Source organism: Taudactylus pleione, unplaced genomic scaffold (genome assembly GCF_031769625.1).
Source record: "Taudactylus pleione unplaced genomic scaffold, aTauple2 ptg002243l, whole genome shotgun sequence".
In the NCBI taxonomy this organism is placed as follows: Eukaryota; Metazoa; Chordata; class Amphibia; order Anura; family Myobatrachidae; genus Taudactylus; species Taudactylus pleione.
In genome coordinates, this window is record NW_028286635.1 from 58,160 (window position 1) to 80,590 (window position 22,431).

At 41.6% G+C, this 22,431-nt stretch overlaps 1 protein-coding gene across 9 annotated transcripts in view; it reads left to right on the forward strand.

Annotated features, from left to right (window-relative positions):
* LOC148431489 (uncharacterized) overlaps window positions 1-22,150 on the forward strand; it is an 80,303-nt gene extending 58,153 nt beyond the window's left edge. The window contains exons 2-13 of one of the 9 annotated variants that reach the window (XR_015877097.1): window positions 6,651-6,758; window positions 7,064-7,117; window positions 7,293-7,343; window positions 7,731-7,772; window positions 8,218-8,259; window positions 8,388-8,432; window positions 8,911-8,970; window positions 9,209-9,263; window positions 9,409-9,457; window positions 9,772-9,846; window positions 10,447-11,492; window positions 11,591-11,710. Coding sequence is in view for 5 of the 9 variants with exons in the window: in XM_088465998.1 (XP_088322124.1) it covers window positions 19,997-21,235 (1,239 nt within the window). In the remaining 4 variants the exon portion in view is untranslated. Of the gene's footprint in view, window positions 1-6,650; window positions 6,759-7,063; window positions 7,118-7,292; window positions 7,344-7,730; window positions 7,773-8,217; window positions 8,260-8,387; window positions 8,433-8,910; window positions 8,971-9,208; window positions 11,493-11,590; window positions 11,711-19,977 lie in introns of those variants that run through there. The other 8 variants (XM_088466002.1, XR_015877096.1, XR_015877098.1 and 5 more) reach the window with 8 other exon arrangements.
* The last annotated feature ends 281 nt before the right edge of the window (window positions 22,151-22,431 follow it).

Sequence of the window (22,431 nt, forward strand, 5' to 3'; positions counted from 1 at the left end):
GGTCTTGGTCTTCAACACATTCTTTGAAATTTTGAGCTGTCTGTGTTTGCTACAAGAGGAGATATCACAAAGTATGTGCTTCTGTTGTTTTCATTGGTTTCAATGCATTTGGGCCAAAAACGAGCATTTGCTGTTTTCTCTTAAACGCAACATGGGAGAAAAACCATTTCACATCACATTTCTGGGTCTTGGTCTTCAACACATTCTGGGAAATTTTGAGCTGTCTGTGATTGCTACAAGAGGAGATATCACAAAGAATGCGCTTTTGTTGTTTTCATTGGTTTCACTGCATTTTGGCCTAAAACGAGCATTTGCTGTTTTCTCTTAAATGCAACATGGTAGAAAAACCATTTCACATCACATATGTGGGTCTTGGTCTTCAACACATTCTGTGAAATTTTGAGCTGTCTGTGTTTGCTACAAGAGGAGATATAACAAATATGCGCTTTTGCTGTTTCCATTGGTTTCAATGCATTTGGGCCTAAAATGAGCATTTGCTGTTTTCTCTTAAATGCAACATGGTAGAAAAACCTTTTCACATCACATTTGTGGGTCTTGGTCTTCAACACATTCTGGGATATTTTGATCTGTCTGTGTTTGCTACAAGAGCAGATATCACAAAGTATGCACTTTTGTTGTTTCCATAGGTTTCCGAGCATTTTGGCCTAAAATGAGCATTTGCTGTTTTCTATTAATCGCAATGTGGGAGAAAAACCATTTCACATCACATTTATGGGTCTTGGTCTTCAACACATTCTCGGAAATTTTGAGCTGTCTGTGTTTGCTACAAGAGGAGATATCACAAAGTATGCGCTTTGTTGTTTCCATTGGTTTCCATGCAATTTGGCCTAAAACGAGCATTTGCTGTTTTCTCTTAAATGCAACATGGGAGAAAAACCATTTCACATCACATTTGTGGGTCTTGGTCTTCAACACATTCTGTGAAATTTTAAGCCGTCTGTGTTTGCTACAAGAGGAGATATCACAAAGTATGCACTTTTGTTGTTTCCATTGGTTTCAATGCATTTTGGCCTAAAACGAGCATTTGGTGTTTTCTCTTAAACGCAACATGGGAGAAAAACCATTTCACATCATATTTGTGGGTCTTGGCATTCAACACATTCTGTGAAATTTTGAGCTGTCTGTGTTTGCTACAAGAGGAGATATCACAAAGTATGAGCTTTTGTTGTTTCTATTGGTTTCAACGCATTTTGGCCTAAAACGAGCATTTGCTGTTTTCTCTTAAATGGAACATGGGAGAAAAACCATTTCACATCATATTTGGGGGTCTTGGTCTTCAACACATTCTGTGAAATTTTGAGCTGTCTGTGTTTGCTACAAGAGGAGATATCACAAAGTATGCGCTTTTGTTGTTTCCATTGGTTTCAATGCATTTTGGCCTAAAATGAGCTTTTGATGTTTTCTCTTAAACACAACAAGGGAGAAAAACGATTTCACATCACATTTGTTGGTCTTGGTCTTCAACACATTCTGTGAAATTTTGATCTGTCTGTGTTTGCTACAAGAGGAGATATCACAAAGTATGCACTTTTGTTGTTTCCTTAGGTTTCCGAGCATTTTGTCCTAAAATGAGCATTTGCTGTTTTCTATTAATCGCAATGTGGGAGAAAAACCATTTCACATCACATTTATGGGTCTTGGTCTTCAACACATTCTCGGAAATTTTGAGCTGTCTGTGTTTGCTACAAGAGGAGATATCACAAAGTATGTGCTTCTGTTGTTTTCATTGGTTTCAATGCATTTGGGCCAGAAACGAGTATTTGCTGTTTTCTCTTAAACGCAACATGGGAGAAAAACCATTTCACATCACATTTCTGGGTCTTTGTCTTCAACACATTCTGGGAAATTTTGAGCTGTCTGTGTTTGCTACAAGAGGAGCTATCACAAAGTATGCGCTTTTGTTGTTTCCATTGGTTTCAATGCATTTTGGCCTAAAACAAGCATTTGGTGTTTTCTCTTAAATGCAACATGGGAGAAAAACAATTTCACATAACATTTGTGGGTCTTGGTCTTCAACACATTCTGTGAAATTTTGAGCTGTCTGTGTTTGCTACAAGAGGAGATATCACAAAGTATGCGCTTTTGTTGTTTCCATTGGTTTCAATGCATTTTGGCCTAAAACGAGCATTTGCTGTTTTCTCTTTTAACGCAACTTGGGAGAAAAACCATTTCACATCACTTTTGTGGGTCTTGTTCTTCAACACATTCTGTGAAATTTTGAGCTGTCTGTGTTTGCTACAAGAGGAGATTTCACAAAGTATGCGCTTTTGTTGTTTCCATTGGTTCAATGCATTTTGGCCAAAAACGAGCATTTGCTGTTTTCTCTTAAACGCAACATGGGAGAAAAACCATTTCACATCACATTTGTGGGTCTTGGTCTCCAACACATTCTGTGAAATTTTGAGCTGTCTTTTTGCTTTAAGAGGAGATATCACAAAGTATGCGCTTTTGTTGTTTCCATTGGTTTCCAAACATTTTGGCCTAAAACGAGCATTTGCTGTTTTCTCTTAAACGCAACATGGGAGAAAAACCATTTCACATTACATTTGTGGGTCTTGGTCTTCAACACATTCTGTGAAATTTTGATCTGTCTGTGTTTGCTACAAAAGGAGATATCACAAAGGATGCACTTTTGTTGTTTCCATAGGTTTCCGAGCATTTTGGCCTAAAATGAGCATTTGCTGTTTTCTATTAATCGCAATGTGGGAGAAAAACCATTTCACATCACATTTCTGGGTCTTTGTCTTCAACACATTCTGGGAAATTTTGAGCTGTCTGTGTTTGCTACAAGAGGAGATATCACAAAGTACGCGATTTTGTTGTTTCCATTTGTTTCAATGCATTTTGGCCTAAAATGAGCATTTGCTGTTTTCTCTTAAACGCAACATGGGAGAACAACCATTTTACATAACATTTGTGGGTCTTGGTCTGCAACACATTCTGTGAAATTTTGAGCTGTCTGTGTTTGCTACAAGAGGAGATATCACAAATATGCGCTTTTGCTGTTTCCTTTGGTTTCAATGCATTTTGGCCTAAAACGAGCATTTGCTGTTTTCTCTTAAATGCATCATTGTAGAAAAACCATTTCACGTCACATTTGTGGGTCTTGGTCTTCAACACATTCTGTGAAGCTTTGAGCTGTCTGTGTTTGCTACAAGCGGAGATATCACAAAGTATGCGCTTTTGTTGTTTTCATTGGTTTGAATGCATTTTGGCCTAAAACGAGCATTTGCTGTTTTCTCTTAAATCCAACATGGTAGTAAAACCATTTCATGTCACATTTGTAGGTCTTGGTCTTCAACACATTCTGTGAAATTTTGAGCTGTCTTTTTGCTATAAGAGGAGATATCACAAAGTATGTTGTTTCCATTGGTTTCCACGCATTTTGGCTTAAAATGAGCATTTGCTGTTTTCTCTTAAACGCAACATGGGAGAAAAACCATTTCACATCACATTTGTTGGTATTGGTCTTCAACACATTCTGTGAAATTTTGAGCTGTCTGTGTTTGCTACAAGAGGAGATATCACAAAGTATGTGCTTCTGTTGTTTTTATTGGTTTCAATGCATTTGGGCCAAAAACGAGCATTTGCTGTTTTCTCTTAAACACAACAAGGGAGAAAAACCATTTCACATCACATTTGTGGGTCTTGGTCTTCAACACATTCTGTGAAATTTTGATCTGTCTGTGTTTGCTACAAAAGGAGATATCACAAAGGATGCTCTTTTGTTGTTTCCATAGGTTTCCGAGCATTTTGGACTAAAATGAGCATTTGCTGTTTTCTATTAATCGCAATGTGGGAGAAAAACCATTTCACATCACATTTATGGGTCTTGGTCTTCAACACATTCTCGGAAATTTTGAGCTGTCTGTGTTTGCTACAAGAGGAGATATCACAAAGTATGCGCTTTGTTGTTTCCATTGGTTTCAATGCATTTGGGCCAAAAACGAGCATTTGCTGTTTTCTCTTAAATGCAAAAAGGGAGAAAAACCATTTCACGTCACATATGTGGGTCTTGGTCTTCAACACATTCTGTGAAATTTTGAGCTGTCTGTGTTTGCTACAAGAGGAGATATCACAAATATGCGCTTTTGCTGTTTCCTTTGGTTTCAATGCATTTTGGCCTAAAACGAGCATTTGCTGTTTTCTCTTAAATGCAACATGGTAGAAAAACCATTTCACGTCACATTTGTGGGTCTTGGTCTTCAACACATTCTGTGAAGCTTTGAGCTGTCTGTGTTTGCTACAAGCGGAGATATCACAAAGTATGCGCTTTTGTTGTTTTCAATGCATTTTGGCCTAAAACAAGCATTTGCTGTTTTCTCTTAAACGGAACATGGGAGAAAAACCATTTCACATCATATTTGGGGGTCTTGGTCTTCAACACATTCTGTGAAATTTTGAGCTGTCTGTGTTTGCTACAAGAGGAGATATCACAAAGTATGCGCTTTTGTTGTTTCCATTGGTTTCCACGCATTTTGGCCTAAAATGAGCATTTCCTGTTTTCTCTTAAACGCAACATGGGAGAAAAACCATTTCACATCACATTTGTTGGTATTGGTCTTCAACACATTCTATGAAATTTTGAGCTGTCTGTGATTGCTACAAGAGGAGATATCACAAAGTATGCACTTTTGTTGTTTCAATTGCTTTCAATGCATTTTGGCCTAAAACAAGCATTTGCTGTTTTCTCTTAAACGGAACATGGGAGAAAAACCATTTCACATCATATTTGGGGGTCTTGGTCTTCAACACATTCTGTGAAATTTTGAGCTGTCTGTGTTTGCTACAAGAGGAGATATCACAAAGTATGAGCTTTTGTTGTTTCAATTGGTTTCAATGCATTTTGGCCTAAAACGAGCATTTGCTGTTTTCTCTTAAATGCAACATGGGAGAAAAACCATTTCATATCACATTTGTGGGTCTTGGTCTTCCACACATTCTGTGAAAATTTGAGCTGTCTGTGTTTGCTACAAGAGGAGATATCACAAAGTATGCGCTTTTGTTGTTTCCATTGGTTTCAATGCATTTTGGCCTAAAATGAGCTTTTGATGTTTTCTCTTAAACACAACAAGGGAGAAAAACCATTTCACATCACATTTGTGGGTCTTGGTCTTCAACACATTCTGTGAAATTTTGATCTGTCTGTGTTTGCTACAAAAGGAGATATCACAAAGGATGCACTTTTGTTGTTTCCATAGGTTTCCGAGCATTTTGGCCTAAAATGAGCATTTGCTGTTTTCTATTAATCGCAATGTGGGAGAAAAACCATTTCACATCACATTTCTGGGTCTTTGTCTTCAACACATTCTGGGAAATTTTGAGATGTCTGTGTTTGCTACAAGAGGAGATATCACAAAGTACGCGATTTTGTTGTTTCCATTTGTTTCAATGCATTTTGGCCTAAAATGAGCATTTGCTGTTTTCTCTTAAACGCAACATGGGAGAACAACCATTTCACATAACATTTGTGGGTCTTGGTCTGCAACACATTATGTGAAATTTTAAGCTGTCTGTGTTTGCTACAAGAGGAGATATCACAAAGTATGTGCTTTTGTTGTTTCCATTGGTTTCAATGCATTATGGCCAAAAACGAGCATTTGCAGCTTTCTCTTAAACGCAACATGGGAGAAAAACCATTTCACATCACATTTGTGGGTCTTGGTCTTCAACACATTCTGTGAAATTTTGAGCTGTCTGTGTTTGCTACAAGAGGAGATATCACAAATATGCGCTTTTGCTGTTTCCTTTGGTTTCAATGCATTTTGGCCTAAAACGAGCATTTGCTGTTTTCTCTTAAATCCAACATGGTAGTAAAACCATTTCATGTCACATTTGTAGGTCTTGGTCTTCAACACATTCTGTGAAATTTTGAGCTGTCTTTTTGCTATAAGAGGAGATATCACAAAGTATGCGCTTTTGTTGTTTCCATTGGTTTCCACGCATTTTGGCTTAAAATGAGCATTTGCTGTTTTCTCTTAAACGCAACATGGGAGAAAAACCATTTCACATCACATTTGTTGGTATTGGTCTTCAACACATTCTGTGAAATTTTGAGCTGTCTGTGTTTGCTACAAGAGGAGATATCACAAAGTATGTGCTTCTGTTGTTTTTATTGGTTTCAATGCATTTGGGCCAAAAACGAGCATTTGCTGTTTTCTCTTAAACGCAACATGGGAGAAAAACCATTTCACATCACATTTCTGAGTCTTGGTCTTCAACACATTCTGGGAAATTTTGAGCTGTCTGTGTTTGCTACAAGAGGAGCTATCACAAAGTATGCGCTTTTGTTGTTTCCATTGGTTTCAATGCATTTTGGCCTAAAACGAGCATTTGCTGTATTCTCATTAACACAACATGGGAGACCATCATTTCACAAAACATTTGTATCTTTTTTTATATACAGTACAGTACAGTACCATACTGTTTTATGTTGGGCCCAATGCAAGCTTCACAGACTACAGTAGTTTTTGTACTACAGTATACTGTATTGGTTTGTATTTTAATCAATAGCTAATTCCCTAAGGCCATCTACAGTACTGTACTGTAATCCCTCTCCAATTTGGAATAGAGGTCTGAACTCTTGTTTTCAAATTCTCCTTAATGACGACATGTATTTTTCCCCACAGGGCGAGAAGCCACCCCTGCCCCAGCAGCGCCACCACCCCTGCCATCACCACCACCGCCGCCACCACCACAACCACCAGCAGCCGGGCCCAGTTGGCTGAATTGTAGGAGTAAGTACAGTACACATGACTGTACACTGTTCTCTCTCTCTCTCATTTTTGTGTTTGTTTTTGGTGTTATGGAGTATCTGGTCAAGATTTGTACAGTTTATTTGTTTCAAAATGGTTTTGAGGGAAACTGACAGTACAGTGTTCTTTTTCCACAGTCCTACCTCCACCACCACCACCTTCTGCAGCCTCCTCCTCAAATGACAGTCGTAATGATTAAAACAGTTACAGTATGGACACAATAGTGTCATGCTATTGCCTTTTTTATTTTTTGTTTAATATTTTTTTTTCTTATACTGTACATACAGACAGACTCGTCATCGATGAGGAGGCTGCAGGTACCTGTACAAGCCCCATGCCGTGTAAGTACAGTACACCACCTTGTTTTCTACAGCACTGTATATCTCTCCTTTTCTTCCCTTGTCAGTCTCTCTCGACCTACGGTATCTCTTTCTCTCTCTCTTTATCTCTCTCTCTCTTTCTTAGTGTCTCTCTTTTCTGTACTTGTGTAATAGTAACATTATTTTTTTTCAACAGTATCACCAACGGAAGCCTACATCCCTGGCCCCAGTGGCCTCATCTGGCCACGTAAGTACACAACAAAACATTTTTTTCTACAGTACTGTATCTCTCTCTCTTTCTCTCTCTAGTAGGCCCCAGCAAGAGTCTGCATAAGTACAGTACTGTACACTACAGTACATTGTTCTCTCTCTCTCTTTTTTTCTCTCTCTCACTTTCTCTCTCTCTCTCCCTCTCTTTCTCTACCTCTCTCTGTCCCTCCCTTTCCCCCTCTCTCTGTCCCTTCCTGTCCCTCCCTCTCCTCCTCTCCCTGTTCCTCCCTCTCCCTCTCCCTTTCGCTCTCTTTTTCTCTCTCTTTCTCTCTCCCTCTCTTTGTTTCTCTCTCTTTCTTTCTCTCCCTTTGTCTCTCTTTTTCTCTCTATCTTTCTCCTTCTTTACATGTTTTTTTTCCCACAGTTCCAGAGACCGTACACCCAGTAGGCCCCAGCGAGAGTCTGCGTAAGTACAGTACTGTACAATACATTGTTCTCTCTCTCTCTTTCTCTCTCCCTTTGTCTCCCTTTCTCTCTCCCTCTCTTTCTCCCTCCCTCTCTTTCTCTACCTCTCTCTGTCCCTCCCTCTCCCCCTCTTTCTGTCCCTCCCTCTCCCCCTCTCTCTGTCGCTCCCTCTCCCTCTCTCTTTTTATCTCTCTCTTTGTCTCCCTTTCTCTCTTTTTTTTTCTTCCTCCCTCCCTCTCTCTGTCTCTCTCTCTCCCTTTCTCTCTCTCTCTCTATCCCCCTCTCCCCCTCTATCTTTTTCTCTCTCCCTCCCTTCCCCTCTCTCTCTCTCCCTCTCTCTTTCTTTCTCTCTCTCTCCCTTTCTCTCTCTCTCTCCCTTTCTCCTCTCTCTTTCTCTCACTCTCTCATGTGTTTTCAGGGAAAATAACATGTTTTTTTCCCCACAGTTCCAGAGACCGTACTCCCAGCCAGCCCCAGTGAGAGTCTGTGTAAGTACAGTACACTACATTGTTCTCTCTCTTTTTCTTTCTCTGTCTGTTTCTCTCTTTTTTTCTCTCTCTCATGTGTTTTCATTAATTTTTTGACTTGTCCACATTTGTTTTTTTTTGACACACAGAAGACTGCTATGTTGTAGAAGAGTGCAGCAGCCCTGCCCCGATCTGTAAGTACAGTAGTGTACATTACATTGTTCTACCACTGTATACTTACTGTCTCTTTCTCTCTCCATGCATCTCCAACCTCTTCTCAATACAAGCTAATTCTTTCTGTCCTTGTGTTTTTCTTATTTTCCAGTACTTTACAGTATGTTTTGGTGACCTGTATTTAGGTACATACATGCTAGACGATTTGGATGAACGCTAACAATATTGTTCAATGATACAGTACAGTACATTATACAGTGTTGTTCATATCATCTAGTGTGTACTGTATGCAGTAAATCACCAAGAATGCATGTGCGCACTCCCCCAAGGCATCAACGATATCCGCAGTGGGCTGTACATGCAGGTCAATCTATGGATATTGTTAACCCTCCCACCCTCTTGTCTTTCTTCGCTACCGGCATCAGCAAGTGTGCAAAAAGTACATTGACATTTTTACATATTGTTTTCATGCAAAATTAAAAAAAAAAATTCCCACAGTGCAAGGCACAGAAGGGCACCTGCACATAGAGGAATGGAAAAGGAGGCAATCCATTTTGTGTAAGTACTGTACGTACACTACTTTACATTGTCTTCTACAGTATCGCACTCCTTCTTTTACTTTCACAGTGTCTCTCTCTCCCTCCCGTACTACAAAGACCCATCTCACTTGTTCCGGGGCTCACGTGCGCACTGCCGGACAATCGACCCGGTTGCGCGCATCTGAATCAGGCTCTACTGTAATTCTTTCTCTACTGTACTTGTGTAACAGGAACATTCTGTTATTTTCCCCCCACAGTTCTGCAACAAGGAAAGCCTGCCCCCCACTGACACAAATTTAGGCTTTTGCCCGCGTAAGTACTGTACCTTACACTACTACAGTATACAGTACTGTAAATTGTCTTCTACTGTATCACTCTCATTTCTTGTGAGTTTGTATTGGTGTTATGGAGGTGTTATTTTTTCTACCGTATAATCGTTTTTTTCTTAAACACACAGTAAAAGAAATTCAAACAGGAGCAACCGGAGGCACAGCTCCCTGGCCTCTGTACGCTTAAGTACAGTACTGTATCTTTTTCTCTCTTTCCCTTTGTCTCTCTTTTTCTCTCAATTTCTCTCTCTCCCCCTCCCTCTCTTTCTCTCTCTTTTTCCCCCTCTCTTTCTTTCTCTCCCTCCCTCTCTCTCTCTTTTTCTCTCTCTCTTTCTCTCTCCCTCTGTCTTTCTCTCTCTCCCTCTCCCTCTCTCTCTTTCTTTTTCTCCCTGTGTCTGTGTTTGTTTTTGTTGTTATGGAGGCTCTGTTCAAGATTTATACAGTTTATTCGTTTCCAAATGGTTTCGATGGAAACTGTTCTTTTTCCACAGTCCTACCACCACCACCACCACCAAGTACACCACCACCCAGTACACCACCTGGCACCAGTGGCGTCTCCATGCTGCGTAAGTACAGTACACCACATTGTTTTCTACAGCACTGTATCTCTCTCCTTTTCTTCCCTTGTCAGTCTCTCTCTCTCTCTCTCCCTCACTCTTCCCCTCTCTCTCTCTTTTTCTCTCTCTCTCTCTCTCTCTCTCCCTCTGTCTTTCTCTCCCTCTCTCTCCCCCTCTCTCTCTTTTTCTCTCTCCCTCTGTCTTTCTCTCCCTCCCTCTCCCCCTCTCTTTTTCTTTCCCTCCCTCTCCCCCCTCTCTCTCTCTCTCTCTTTCTCTCTCCCTCTGTCTTTCTCTCTCTCCCTCTCCCCCTCTCTCTCTTTCTTTTTCTCTCTGCCCCTTTCTCGCTCTCTTTCTTTCTCCCTCTGTCTTTCTCTCCCCCCTTCTCTCTCTTTATTTCTCTCCCTCCCTCTCCCCCCTCTCTCACTCTCTTTTTCTCTCTCTGTTTCTCTTTCTCTCTCCCTCTGTCTTTCTCTCTCTCCATCTCCCCCTCTTTCTTTCTTTTTCTCTCTCTGCCTGTCTTTGTTTTTGTTGTTATGGAGGCTCTGTTCAAGATTTATACAGTTTATTTGTTTCCAAATGGTTTTGATGGAAACTGTTCTTTTTCCGCAGTCCTACCACCACCACCACCCAGTCCACCACCTGGCCCCTGTGGTGTCTCCATGCCGCGTAAGTACAATACACCACATTGTTTTCTACAGCACTGTACCGTATCTCTATCCTTTTTTTCACTTGTCAGTCTCTCTCTTTTTCTCTCTCTTGTGTAACAGTAAGTAACATATTTTTTTTTTCAACAGCATCACCAACAGAAGGGCCCCAGTCCTTTCAAACATTTAAAAGGCGGCCTGCCGCCCTGAGTAAGTACCGTGCACTACTGTACTGTACATTGTGTTCTACTGTATTGCTCTCCTTTTTACAGTGTGTCTCTCTTCCTCCTGTACTCCAAAGACCCATCTCCAACCTTTTCTCCTTACACACTAATTCTTTCTGTACTTGTGTAACAGGAATATTGTTTTTTTTCCCCCACAGTACGGGAACATGGAAGGCCCCGGTCACGGCCCACCACCGCCCAGGAGCCTGATCCCAGGCCAAGCAGGCCTCACAAGCCGTATAAGTACTGTACCCTACACAACTGTACATTGTTTTCTACTGTACATCTGATTTTTTTTTCATTTTCACAGTGTCTCTTTCTCTTCTATACTACAAAGACGCATCTCAAACCTCTTCTCCTTACACACTTTGTGTTTTTATTTTTTCGAAAGGACATCACTGTAAAGGTGCCCATCCACTTAAAGATATGAAAACCACTGTACGATTACGACATTGTAATCATGCAGTCGTTTGTCAGTATGTGATGAGCCTACTGTGAACAATCAGTTGTTCAGTGCAGGGTCACCAATGTAATGTAGCAATGTTTAGACTGTACAGTACTTTTCCTGCATTGTACTGTATTTTAGTGTACAGTACTGTAGCCATTGTTTTTGTTCATTTATGTACTGTACAGTATTTTGTTAGGAGCTAGACAAACCATGTACAGTAGCACTATACCTGTATAAATTTAAATACAGCACTGTTAATGTGAATATATTTTCTTTTTCCCAATACAGTCTTCCATCAGGGAGACTCCCAAGGGAGTCAGGGACCACGCCTGACTCGAGGTACAGTAGAGTACAGTATTTACAGTAGTGTCAAGATTGTACAATATAATAGACTAGTGTTGTAATTTAATACTGTACCCTTTTTTTTCTCCCCACAGAACAAATATTATTTTTAATGGGCCTGAATAGGCAGATGGGCCACTTTCTTTTGGATTTATTTTTTAATTTCTTGGTGACATTATTTTTGTTTATTTATGAGTTTTATTAAAATTATTTTTACAGTACAATGTTTTCTGTCTTTTCTTGGTTCTGTGAATAAAGTACAGTATACTGTATTTTAATTTGATACTGTAGCAACAATACGGTAAGAAAATAAAGTACAGTAAGTCACCCATACAGTACTTTTATTAATTGCACAACACTCTTAAGGGATGATTTCATAAAGCTTGGAGAGAGATAAAATTGGAGAAACAGTCAATACAGTAGCACCAACCAATTAGCTACTACAGTAACTGTCATTTTTAAAACACAGCTTGTAAAGTGACAGTTAGGATCTGATTGGTTGGTGCTATTTATCTACAATTTTATCTCTGTCTAAGCTTTATTAAATAACCCCCTTAAGCTTAAACTAAATAAATACACAACAACAGTAAAAATAGGAAAAGAGGCCACAGGCAAATTTATTAATAAAGATTTATACTGTGCAGTAAATTATACAGTACTGCAGGGTTTCCCAACCACAGTCCTCAAGGCACACTAACAGTCCATGTCTTAAGAAAAGCCATACTTGAGCCCAGGTGACTTAATTAGTATCTCACTTACTTTGATTGAATCATCTGTGCTTAAGCATGGATATCACTAATTACAGGACTGTTGGTGTGCCTTGAGGACCGCGGTTGGGAATGAGGGCCTGATTCAGAGCCGGACGCAATTTGCGGACGCTCGCTCAGAAAAAGGGGCTGGCTATTTAAATGAAGTGCTCGCTCTTTGCGGTCTGTTGATGCCTCTAAGTCTGAACGAGCGAACAAAACCTGCGGCCACTATTTTGAGAAAAACGCCCCCTGGCCGCTCGCATCATACGTCATCTCTGGTATTTATTAGATTTATCAAGTGCATTGAAAGGCGTATGAACTGCTCGCTATTCTTGTGGTAGTATTTTCCTACTGCAATCATGCGAGCAGTTCTGGCTAAAAGACAACCAAGTGACGTGGTCGATGATGCTGCTTTGTTAATTATGCACACACTTAAAATGCCCGTTTTGACTGTTTGGCATGCCTGCGTTTGGATCTCCACTCCCCATTTTCAAGCACCCTCCCCTGTTACCACCCACAAATGCCTCATCCTGTCAATCAAATTAGCAGGCATTCGCTATTTTGAGAGCACATGAATTTTGACCACACTGACTGGTTCGCACTTGCGTATTACAACCTGTACGTGCGAACATCGCTCAGAACAAACGAGCGGCCGCTTACGAGCGGCTCTGAATCAGGACCTCAGTGCAGTACTGTGCATACATTACTCAGGGCTGCAACTAGGGGGGGTGTGGTTAGAGGTGCACATGCACCAGGTGCCGGAATGCAGGGGGTAAAAAAGGAATGACTCATGGTGGCTTGGGGGCTGGAGAGTCAGAAAATGGCCATCCAAAAATGGCCACCAGCAAGGAGCAGACAGATGCTAGAGGTCCTTACTGGACCTCTAGTGTCTGTTTGGCCAGCGCAAGTGCCAGGAGAAGATGTTGAAAGCTGGATCTTCTCCTGTGAAACCCCCTGGCAATGTGCATGAAATCCCCCTTGCAACAAGCAGGTAATTATAAAGTAATTAGAAGCCTTACTGTGGAGCATACAATGTTGTCGGGCAAATATGTACAGTAAGTGGCACTTTGGTAATAGGCATTACAGTGTGTGGCATGATGTGTAATGGGCATTTTTGTGTGTGGAATAATGTAAGTCACTATACAAGGGACTTTTGACTAGTGCACTGCCTTATGGAGGAGCAAATACAAAATCCAGGTACAGGAAGGGTGCTACAGTACCTTGCACCAGGTGACAGATATCCTAGTTTCGGCCCTGCTACTTTTTTAACTTTTTTGTTTTTTACAAAGTCTTTATTCAACAACTGTATTACACTATGACATTATTAGTGCATTTCTAAGAGGGGTGTGGTGCCTGCTGCCATGCAGGTGTACTTCCATAGCATGCGTCTCACCATCAGCCCATTTGTTGCTCATATGGCCCTGGAATTCCAAGCAGGACATGGACAGGACTACTGTACAGTACCTAAGAGGAAGGAGATGACGTGAGAACAGTCCTTCCTCAATGCCGACCGATACACCCTACCGGACCGAGGACTACACAAAAACATTAGGCTTTTAAGTTAAAATCATCACTGGCACTTTTGGCCTCAGATCCACAGTTTCAACTATACCAGGTGCAGACTTTACCTCACATCGGAGTGAAAGGTCTACTGTACACCCTGAAGAAAGGAGGATAGGCAGAGATGAACAGACAGTAAAAGACAGACACACAGGTTCTCACCGGAGATGCTCTTGTTCTTCATCCTGCTCGATCCCACACACCCTGTACTGTAGGAGAGAGAATATGCTGTGCAGGGCCCTTTCCTGCTCTAACAGTGTCACACTAATCTACTTCTCCACATTAATATTTGCCCTAACTAACCAGCCAACAAATTTATAAATAACGAATTTGTATTATAATTAAGCCTGGTGGTAAAATACTCTAAGCAGTGCCCCTAGGCCCACAGCCCATATAATGATAAAAAAAAATACAGGAAACAAGACGGGATTTGGGTGCCCCAGATGGAGGTGAACACCACCTGTCATTTTGAGGTCAAAAGTGAAAATGCAGTAACTCAAACACCCCTACTTTAGCAGCGGGTGGCCCTGGGTTTGCCAAAGAACAAACTGGCAGGGAGCTAGAAGTATCAGAAGATTCGTCTGTATGCAATAACAGAGCACTAACACTAGCAAAAATGCTTTTCTCACCTGATCCTGATGTCAAAGGAACCACCGCTCCAAGCATAGATGTACAGTAGAAGCCTGTCTCTCAATGCACGGTGCAACCACTAATGTACAGTACTGCATGTCAGCAACTATGGATGTGGATGTTGAAGCAGCCACTACTACTGTACTGTATATGAACCAAAGGAACCTGAAAACTTGAAACATCTGCAATACAAACAGCAACATGAAGCGCAGTAGCAAAAACTGGCAGCTGCAGCACAATCTGTGACGATGCCAATGCGTGCCTTGGAACAGGGGGCAATGTACATTAAAGTAGGTGTACTGTAGGAGCTAGTGGACGGGGTGGTTGAACCATTAGCTGTGGGCTTGCACACTGACTAGGCACATACTGTACACTATTGAACCTGCTGTGCATACAGTGTAGGGGCAGTGACATAATGAACAGAGGTGTGTGACAGCAGAAACGCAAGGACGGGGAGGGGAAGAGAGAAATTAATGAAATTAAAGAATGAAAGGAAAAGAGGAAAAGTATGAAGTACAGTAAATAAGGTACAGTAAGAGAAAGGTATTGTAAATAAAGAGCTTATAAAAGAAATTAGGAGATTACTGTATACTGTATAATGTAGGGACAGAAAGCACAACCACAATACTGTACATACCGTACAGTACAGTATGGACACAGTTTACAGTACTTAGCAGTCTGGATCACAAACTGAAAAGAGGAAGTTAAACCCCTCCTCTACACTACAAATTATATACAGTACAGTATAAGCTACATAGCAGTTGCTTGACCGTTTCTTTCGATGACAACTGGTAAGACTCTATGGAGATGATCAATATAATTGTTTCACTGGGCATGTGTCAGTACTGTTCTCCAAAACTTCATTATCCCATCCAAAAGTTCCTGTTTAGTTGTTGGTTTCACATCAGACCTGATGAACCTCTTCAACTGGGCCCAGACCAATTCAATGGGATTCATGTCCGGTGACCTACAGGAAAGTAAAAAAAATCAAATATTCAGTCACAGTATTGTACTTTAATAAAAAGTGTACTAGAATAATTACTGCTCGGTACTGTACATAATGGTACTTTATTGTATAATATACAGTTAATACAGTACTATAGGACAATACTCACTTTGGTGATGTGCGTTCCCAATTTATCCCTCTCTCTTCCAAGAATTTGAAGCCGAATGTTTTGGATCATTATCCTGGAATAATCAATGTCCTGATGGAAAGCATTTTCTCACAAATGGCACCATAAAGCAATCTACTATTTTTTCTTGGAAGAAGGTCTTATCCATGATGCCTAAAGAGATGAGAAATTATTGTCAGTAACAAGTGTACACTGTACAGGACTGTAAATAATTTTTACAACAAACATTACTGTACTGCACCTTCAAAAATATAGATTGGTCCTGCACCCCAACGAGATATACCTCCCCATACATGGACCTTTAACGGATGCTTCGGACATGGTTTAAGTGAGAGATGTGCCCAGTTCCCGGAAGGACAGTCTTGAGAACCTCTCGAGAGAAATCGAAGTTTCATCTGTGAAAATTATGTCATTAAAATTCTCTCCACTCTCTATCCACCGTCGTGCTTGTTCAACTCTCTTTACTTTATTAACATCCCTTATCATGGGATTTATCCTGTGGAATAAAAACAAGTTTTAGTTTACTGTCATGTAAAATCAGTGCATTATTAATATATATATATATATATATATATATATATATAGTATTTTATGTACAGTACCTTGTAGGGCCGTAAGTCCATCCCAGTTCCTTTCGCATCCATTTGATGCTGCAACAGGAGATGTCCAGGTCACATTCTGCTTTTAGAATACATTTTTATTTGTAAAGCTGTACGTTCATCATCCTCACAAGTCAATTTGTGCACAATTTTTTTGACGCTCCTACGGTAGAACACATACAGAGCATATAGCAATTATTGGACAGTTAGTGTTGAAATTGGAACACAATACAGTAGCAATCTAGAAACATACAGTATAATAAAAAAAGGTTGCTGTAAAGGACAGTGCCTACCATGTGCATTTAGAAGAAAATCTATATCTGGTCCACGTTCTCTCAAATGCATGATAGCGCACAGTCTGTAAACTAACAAGAACACCACACTCTTTCAGCCAGGCCTGGATCTGTCGTGTTGTTTTGTGTTCTTTTTTCATGTTTGCAATTATCTTGCTGATGGCTTTGCTGATTTTTGCCATGTTTGATGACAAAATCAGTGGAGAGAACAAGAGTACAGTACTGTTGCTGAGTATACACACTGAGGGGGTCATTCAGACCCGCTCACGAGCGGCAGGATGCATGCAAGGGGTCAATGTTCCCCCACTGTGCATGACAGAGGGAGCTCCATCGTGCGCATGCACAAGACCCAGTGAGCGACGGGCTCTCCATCGCTCCGGGTCTTGCACCAAAGGGGGCATGCTGTCGATGTTGATTGACATTAGGCCCTACCCTACCCTCTGTCACAAGCCCGATGGTCAAGACCATCGCGACCATCATCATGGATGCTCGCATATGCTGTGGGTGGTTACCCACAGCTATACAAGCGGCCTTGAGGCCGCTTTATTTGCAGGGAGGGCCCTGATTCAGAGCGAGCACTCTGGTCAGAGCGTTCAGCTCTGAATCAGGCCCTGAGTACAGTATACAGTACACAATTTAATGTTCAGTATCTTAAATGTGAAATGTGGCCTGCTCAATGGAAATTAAGGGGCATGTACGGTATCAAAGCTTGATGTGAAATAAAATAGTGAGATACAGTACCGGTACATACAGTACTGTACAGTATAACCAGCTAGTAAATTTCATTTTGCAGGCTGTGTTTACTAAATGATAGTTTTGAGCTAATTAGTTATATATATTTCCCAATTTAATCTCACATCAAGCTTTCATACAGTACATACAGTATGCCCCTTAATACGCAAAGATGCATCTACCGTATGAAGGAGACAAACAGGACAATAAACACAGCAATTTTGCGACTGAAACTAAGATGGCCGCTGAGCATAACAAGATGGTGGCGGGGACAGGACGGTCACTCACGGGAGACCATAAGGGACAATGGGCGGCTAGGAATTGATCAATAGTATACAGTGTGTTTGATTGAAGCTCGATATGCAAATAAGCGACTACAAGGATGGGGCATGCAAAGGCAATGGGATATTAAACACAGCAATTTTGCGACTGAAACTAAAATGGCCGCTGAGCAAAACAAGATGGCGGCGGGGACGGACGGTCACTCACGGGAGACTGAGGGACAACGGGTGGCTAAGAATCAATCAATGGTATACAGTGTGTTTAATTGAAGCTCGATATGCAAATAAGTGACTACGGGGATGGGGCATGCTGAGGCAGCGGGACATTAAACACAGCAATATTGTGACTGAAACTAAGATGGCCACTGAGCAAAACAAGATGGCGGCAGGGACAGGATGGTCACTCACAGGAGACAAAACAAAGCAAAATGACCATGAACCATGCATACTGTACAGTACCGTACTGTAGTAAGCTACTTACAGTACCAGCGGGTTGATACACTGTATGAAACAGCTATAGAAGTTCAGGGTACAGCAACAAAGGTGACTCGGTAGTCAGGCAGAGTTACAGTAGATCACGATAATGAGCAGCAACAACAGCAACTCGTAAGTCAGGCAGGGTTGCAGACAGTAGTATCCCAAAGGTTCGTACTGATGATACGAGCAGCAAGTCCGTATGGTTAAGAAACAGATTCACAGTGTGGATCGGTAGGCCGGTCTGAGATGCTATTATACTACCAGAGACAAAAGAATTCCTTCCCGCTGAAAATCTGGCCGCTGATTGGTGTATTTGAAAAATGCACTTCCTTGTGGTCCAATGGCATGGCAGAGTTTCGGCGGCAAGGTTTTCTTTGTCTCTGGTAGCATAAAAGAGCGTCTCAGACCGGACTAGCTATTCACACAGTGAATCTGCTACTTAACTGTATGGACTTGCTGCTCGGATTGCCTCATCGGCACGTATCAACAGTACGAACCCTTGAGATACTACTACTATCTGCAATGCTGCCTGACTTCTAAGTCACTGTTGTTGCTGCTCATTACCGTGATCTACCTCTGCAACTGTGCCTGACTTCCGAGTCACCTTTGTTGCTGTACCCTGAGCTTCTACGGCTGTTTCCTACAGTATCAACCCGCTGGTACTGTAAGTACGGTAGCTTGCTATGTTATAGTTCATGGTCATTTTGCTGTTTGCTGTGTTAGACGCCGATTTGCGTAGCGGGTTTCAATGCATACGGTACCGTTTTGTTTTGCTCTTAGTTTCAGTCGCAAAATTGCTGTGTTTAATATCCCGCTGCCTCGGTATGCCCCATCCTTCACCCATCCCCGTAGATGCTTATTTGTGTATGGAGTAACTATCACACACACCGATCGTTTCCTAGACTCCTGCTGCCCCTCATAGGCTCCAGTGAGTGACCGTCCTGTCCCCACCACCATCTTGTTTTTCTCAGCAGCCATCTTAGTTTCAGTCGCAATATTGCTGTGTTTAACGTCCCGCTGCCTCGGTATGCCCCATCCTTCACCCATCCCTGTAGATGCTTATTTGCACATATTATACCTACAGTACTGTATCATTGCATTATTGCACCACTTTGCACATTTAACTTTTACACTAATGGTTCTAAAGGTACTGTACACACTAAGTTTTGATTTATGTTATAAAAATAGCACATTTGGTGCTCTACTTTACAGTACTGTACTGTATATCAGTTCAGATATTCACACATTTTATTACTGATGAGCTGACACCTACCATACAGTACAGTACTGTACAGTATATAATTAGGGAGTGTTTGTTAGACACCTGTATTATTTATCATATTTATTATCTTGTGCCTCTATACAATCTCACAATATTGGTTAGTGCTTTAACAGTTGGCGCTGTAATCTCCTATATTTACCTGTATATACTGTATAACACATGCACAGTGTTAGGAGACAGTGAAAAGAGATACTGTAAGGTACAGTACTTTACCAACCAATCAGCTCCCAAATGTAATTATTCAAATGCAACATTGAAAAATTAAAGTTGGGAACTGATTGGTTGGTGCAGTACTGTACGGTACCTTACAGTACCGTATCTCTTTTCACTGTCTCCTAACACTGCTTAGTACTGTGTACAGTACTGTACCGTACAGTATGAACTACAGTATATTTGATTGAATCTACGGTATATTTACTGTTGAAAAAAAACGGTTGAAATGACCAGGTTAAATGTAAGGTCAAAGTGACCCTTTCACACAGTAAAAATCTGATCAGCAAATTGCTGCACTAAGTACAGTAAAGTGCTTTACTGTAAATGCTACAGTACTGTAATTTGCTTTTCTGTGTGATAGGGTTATTACTGGAGTTGTATAGAGTACAGTAGCAGCACATTCTTGAAAGTGCAGTATGAGTACTATAATTGTTTACAGTGTTGTAATGTGAAACATTTACTGTATACAGTACATGTATTTACAGTATTTTACTTAACATTGTATTTAGTGTCTTTATACTTGTGTATTTCAGAGTGCACTGAACTGTCAAAATGGTGAAGAGCAAAGGTTTTTACAACACCGGAAACTCATCTTGCCCACTTCCAATGACCAAAAGGCTGAGTGCACTAGTCCCACAACTGTCTACAAGCAAACCTTCCAAGAAGAAAACAGATAAGGAAAATTTACAGGTACCTCTTCTAGTCAAGGCAAGGAAGAATGCAAAGCCCAAGAACAACTCTTTGCAAGTGGACATTGGAGAAAATGGACCAGGGAACTTTGAGCAACCCAAGAACGTCCAGAACCAGGAGCAAACACCAGTGGTTTATGGACTCGAAGAATTGGACACCTTTGAGCCTCTTGTTGAAGATGTATCCCACTCACCAACTTGTCGAAAACTGTCATTCCAAGAAGATAATGCATGCACATGTAGCTGTGCTAGGATGGTGAGAGACCTCGTGGGAAAAGTTGGTCAACTGGAAGCGAAAATTGACAAATTGAAAGAAGAGCTGAAGGAAGGGCTGAAGGACACCATTGCAGAAGCAATGAAAGAAGCAATCCAGCAAAGTAAAGAAGAATGGCAAGAGGCCGCTGCCCAGAGTACCAGGAAGAGACATGACCAGGCAATCCAGTATGAAATGGTCACACTGGATGAATTTGAGCCTGAGGATAATGACGACGATTTCAACTTGGAGACTGACCCATCCTTCCATTTGCTAGATATGGCCAATACAGTGGCATCAGAGCACTTGGACATGACACCAGTGCCATCATGCAGCCTGCCTCAGTGGGAGAGTACACCAGTGGCATCATATTGCCTGCCTGAATGGTCAGTTGAAGAATCGAGGATCAACAATGCAAGCATGCCTGTACTTTCACCAGGAACGCCTGTCATGTCGAGCACCCCAGCACCACTGACTGTATTTGGAACACCCTTACCGGATATACCACTGGCTGTGATCAACGTTGACAAGGACAATGAAATTTACAAAGCTGTCAATTGTGAGATGCATCAATATGTGCAAGCAATATTTCAGGAACACGTGCCCTACGACCTGTATTGCAATTGGACCAAGCGGGTGAACATTGATGGAAGTCGGAAGAAAGTGCATATCCCCAACAATTTAAGAGAAGATATCCTCTCAAGATGCCGGACAAGATTCAGGATTGGAAAAGAAGAACTTACCCGGATAAAGGACACGCTGAATGGGGTGCTGTGCATGCAAAGGAAACATGCATGGAGGACAGTCACGCATACAAGTACAGATCTTCAATCAACAAACACGACTTGAAGGGACTTGTCAGAAGACAGGAAGACCCGGTGCCGCCGCTGGCCAGAACGTGGCAGCGGCAGAAGAAGCTGAGGACAGGAGAGGACTAAAGGGGTGGAAAGCAAAAGAGCTAAAGAAGTTCCCCCCCTCAAAGCCTCTTCCACCATAACAGATAGGCCCTATGTAAGGCCAACGGAACATTAAACCCAACCTACAGTAGACCAACAGGTCTGAAGAGAAGAAGACCCATGTAAATAGAGAAGCGGAGGACAGGAGAGGACTACAGGGGTGAAAAGCAAAAGAGCTAAAGAAGTTCCACCCCTCAAAGCCTCTTCCACCATAACAGGTACTGGTAGGCCCTCTGTGAGGCCAAATGTACTGTACATTAATATTGTAGTTTGTTAGGCTGGTGAGATACAGTAGGGCTGATATTAATGTTACAGTAGATTAGTGTGACACTATTAGAGCAGGAAAGGGCCTTGTATGGCATATTCTCTCTCCTACAGGGACCTCTGTGTGGGATTGAGCGGGACGAAGAAAAAGAGTATCTCCAGTGAGTACTGTATGTACCGTACCTGTGTGTCTATCTTTTACTGTCTGTTCATCTCTGCCTATCCTCCTTTCTTCAGGGCGTACAGTAGACCTTGCACTCCTATGCAAGGTAGAGTCTGCTTCTGGTATAGGTGAAACTCTGGATCTGAGGCCAAAAGTGCCCGAGATGATTTTAACTTAAAAGCCTAATGTCTTTGTGTAGTCCTCGGTCCAGTAGGGCGTATCGGTCGGCATTGAGGAAGGACTGTTCTCACGTCATCTCTTTCCTCCTAGGTACTGTACAGTAGTCATGTCCGTGTCCAGCTTGGAACTCCTGGACATGCCAGCAGCAGAAGAAAGAAGCGGGGGACAGTAGAGGACTACAGGGGTGGAAAGCTAAAGTAGTTCCCCCCCCCTCTGTACAGCATGTTACTGTAGGTTAAATAAAAATTGTCATTCATTTATAAAATTGGTGTTTGTACTGTATGTAATTTAGTCTTTAAGTGCGCCTGAGACACAACACGTGCATCTGTCATTAAAAAGGTACAAAAAGTCAATAACACACAGATGCAGGGGCACATCTTCCTATTGGCCAGGATTTCACTCACCAGGGGCGCGCCAGCCGATGGGGGTTGCCGCCCACAGTCATATACTGTACAGTATCCCTGTTGCCCATCCCAGTGATT